This window comes from Perkinsus marinus, assembly GCF_000006405.1.
Source record: "Perkinsus marinus ATCC 50983 genomic scaffold scf_1104296972672, whole genome shotgun sequence".
Classification (NCBI taxonomy): Eukaryota; Perkinsozoa; order Perkinsida; family Perkinsidae; genus Perkinsus; species Perkinsus marinus.
Window position 1 is genome coordinate 12,705 of NW_003201682.1, and position 2,186 is coordinate 14,890.

Here is a 2,186-nt window from a genome sequence, read left to right on the forward strand (position 1 = left end):
GAGTAGGAATATATGTAATCGCTTTCCTCAGCAGCTGAGCTCAGGAGTTTCCTATACAGTGTTGGAGTAGGAATATATGTAATCGCTTTCCTCAGCACGTGAGCTCAGGAGTTTCCTATACAGTGTTGGAGTAGGAATATATGTAATCGCTTTCCTCAGCACCTGAGCTCAGGAGTTTCCTATACAGTGTTGGAGTAGGAATATATGTAATCGCTTTCCTCAGCACCTGAGCTCAGGAGTTTCCTATACAGTGTTGGAGTAGGAATATATGTAATCGCTTTCCTCAGCACCTGAGCTCAGGAGTTTCCTATACAGTGTTGGAGTAGGAATATATGTAATCGCTTTCCTCAGCACCTGAGCTCAGGAGTTTCCTATACAGTGTTGGAGTAGGAATATATGTAATCGCTTTCCTCAGCACATGAGCTCAGGAGTTTCCTATACAGTGTTGGAGTAGGAATATATGTTATCGCTTTCCTCACCTGAGCTCAGGAGTTTACTCATTATACGAATAAGGGTAGAAGTATACAAAAATTTCCCCAAGATTTTCCAAAACTTTTTCAGAATTTCCATATTTTTCCGCGCTGTGGTCAACTACACGTGTTGGTCACAGTGTGTAAATTCTAAGGAATTATTGTACACTTCTACTCGAATTTTTATGTGAATTTCCATAACTAGCTCAAGAAACTTCTGAGCTCAGCTGAGGGCAGCGGACATATATTCCGACAACACTGCTGATAATCATAAAATTCAACTTCACTCTAAAATTCTCCACGTGTGAAGGGGAAAAGTGATGTCGTTTATTTTCTTCTGTCAGATTGAACTTTCCCCATTCGGGAACTTCCTAATTCTGACATTCGAAGCCCCGCGTAAAGCGACCAACGATGATGTCTGCTTGCCTGTGCCTCCTTCAACTGACATCGTTGGTAACATTCAGGGAAATTTATTCCGACGACGATGCGTCCATAATCGTCGAAATAATCGTTGTATGCGAAAAGTCAGATGTTAATCTCGCTTGATCGATCATGTTTCTACTAGCGTGTCTCCAGTTTTTACTAATCCAGAAATTCCTCGCGGTTCCGGATATTTTTACCCCACCATAATCGTTTGGTCTCAAAGTGGATAGGTAAAGATGTTTTCTGTTCAGATGGTCATTGGATGTCGACTCTGCGACTACCTAAGAAGTTTCTCCCGGCTCCAAGGGAAAATTCAAAGTCTATGTTTTCATTCAACTGGTAAGAAGTTCACTCGTAATGAACTATGTTGTAGATGAAATTATGTGCATTTTGCGTCCTATACAATGGAGTTTTACGACCCGTTTTACGTTGCGTAAAACTCGGTGAAAAACGTGATTTTATTCGCGGTGATATGTAGTAGTCGTGAAATGCATTTTAAACTAGGTTGTGGGAAATGTAATTCGTACAGTTACCACATTCATGGTGAGGAGGAAGAGAGGAAATACTTTGCGGCGTTTCCTGACACAAGTGATGAGGTCACGCCTGATTTTCATAGACTCCAGTACTTCAAGGTAAGAAAACTACAACACATTTTCCGATCATAGAAATTCGGCATTCGTGATTTCTCTTGGTTTGGATTCTATGTAGTGCGAGTGAGTTTTATGGAGTTTCACGACCTGTTTTACGCGAAGTGGCGTAATACTCGGTGAAAAACGCGATATTCGCGGTGATATGCTTTTCACTAGTGTTTTTCATATTACTAGGGTGGTAAAACTCCTATAGTGGTATTTATTCGGTGGTACCAATAGTGATTTGAAGGCTTGAAGTTTTCTGCCGTCCATGGTTAGCTGGTCGTTGTGTTCATCTGTGCTTCTGTTCAGGACCTTCCCGATGATGCTGTTTTCGGCGCTGAAGGCATTAAGCAATTGCGTGCTTAATACCTTTGGCTAGATTGTGATTGTTTCTCAGTAGATCTTCAGTGTTGAATTTACAGTTTCAATCACCCATACCATACCTCGCCGAACCCCCATTACTATCAGAGATGAGAGCCCTTGTAACTCTGTGTAATCTAGAGTTAGCCCGATTATTAGAGCGCAACGATCCTAAGTGCAGTTTTACGTACGCCTATAAATGAACTAACATGTCGAGTATTTATTTCGAACTTGTAAGTGTTAGCAAAGGAGTTCAGATTCGAACTGTTAACGTAATGGTGAGAATGACATTTAAACCGAT

The 2,186-nt window shown here is 41.2% G+C and overlaps 1 protein-coding gene across 1 annotated transcript in view; it reads left to right on the forward strand.

Moving 5' to 3' along the window:
- The window catches only part of Pmar_PMAR013312 (Cysteine sulfinic acid decarboxylase, putative), a gene marked incomplete at both ends in the record, with an annotated part of 6,481 nt that extends 4,590 nt beyond the window's left edge, over positions 1-1,891 (forward strand). The window contains 4 exons of the mRNA XM_002766496.1: positions 815-923; positions 1,145-1,232; positions 1,423-1,525; positions 1,835-1,891. Of these exons, the coding sequence (XP_002766542.1) occupies positions 815-923; positions 1,145-1,232; positions 1,423-1,525; positions 1,835-1,891 (357 nt within the window). The remainder of the gene's footprint in view (positions 1-814; positions 924-1,144; positions 1,233-1,422; positions 1,526-1,834) is intronic.
- Positions 1,892-2,186: the final 295 nt, after the last annotated feature.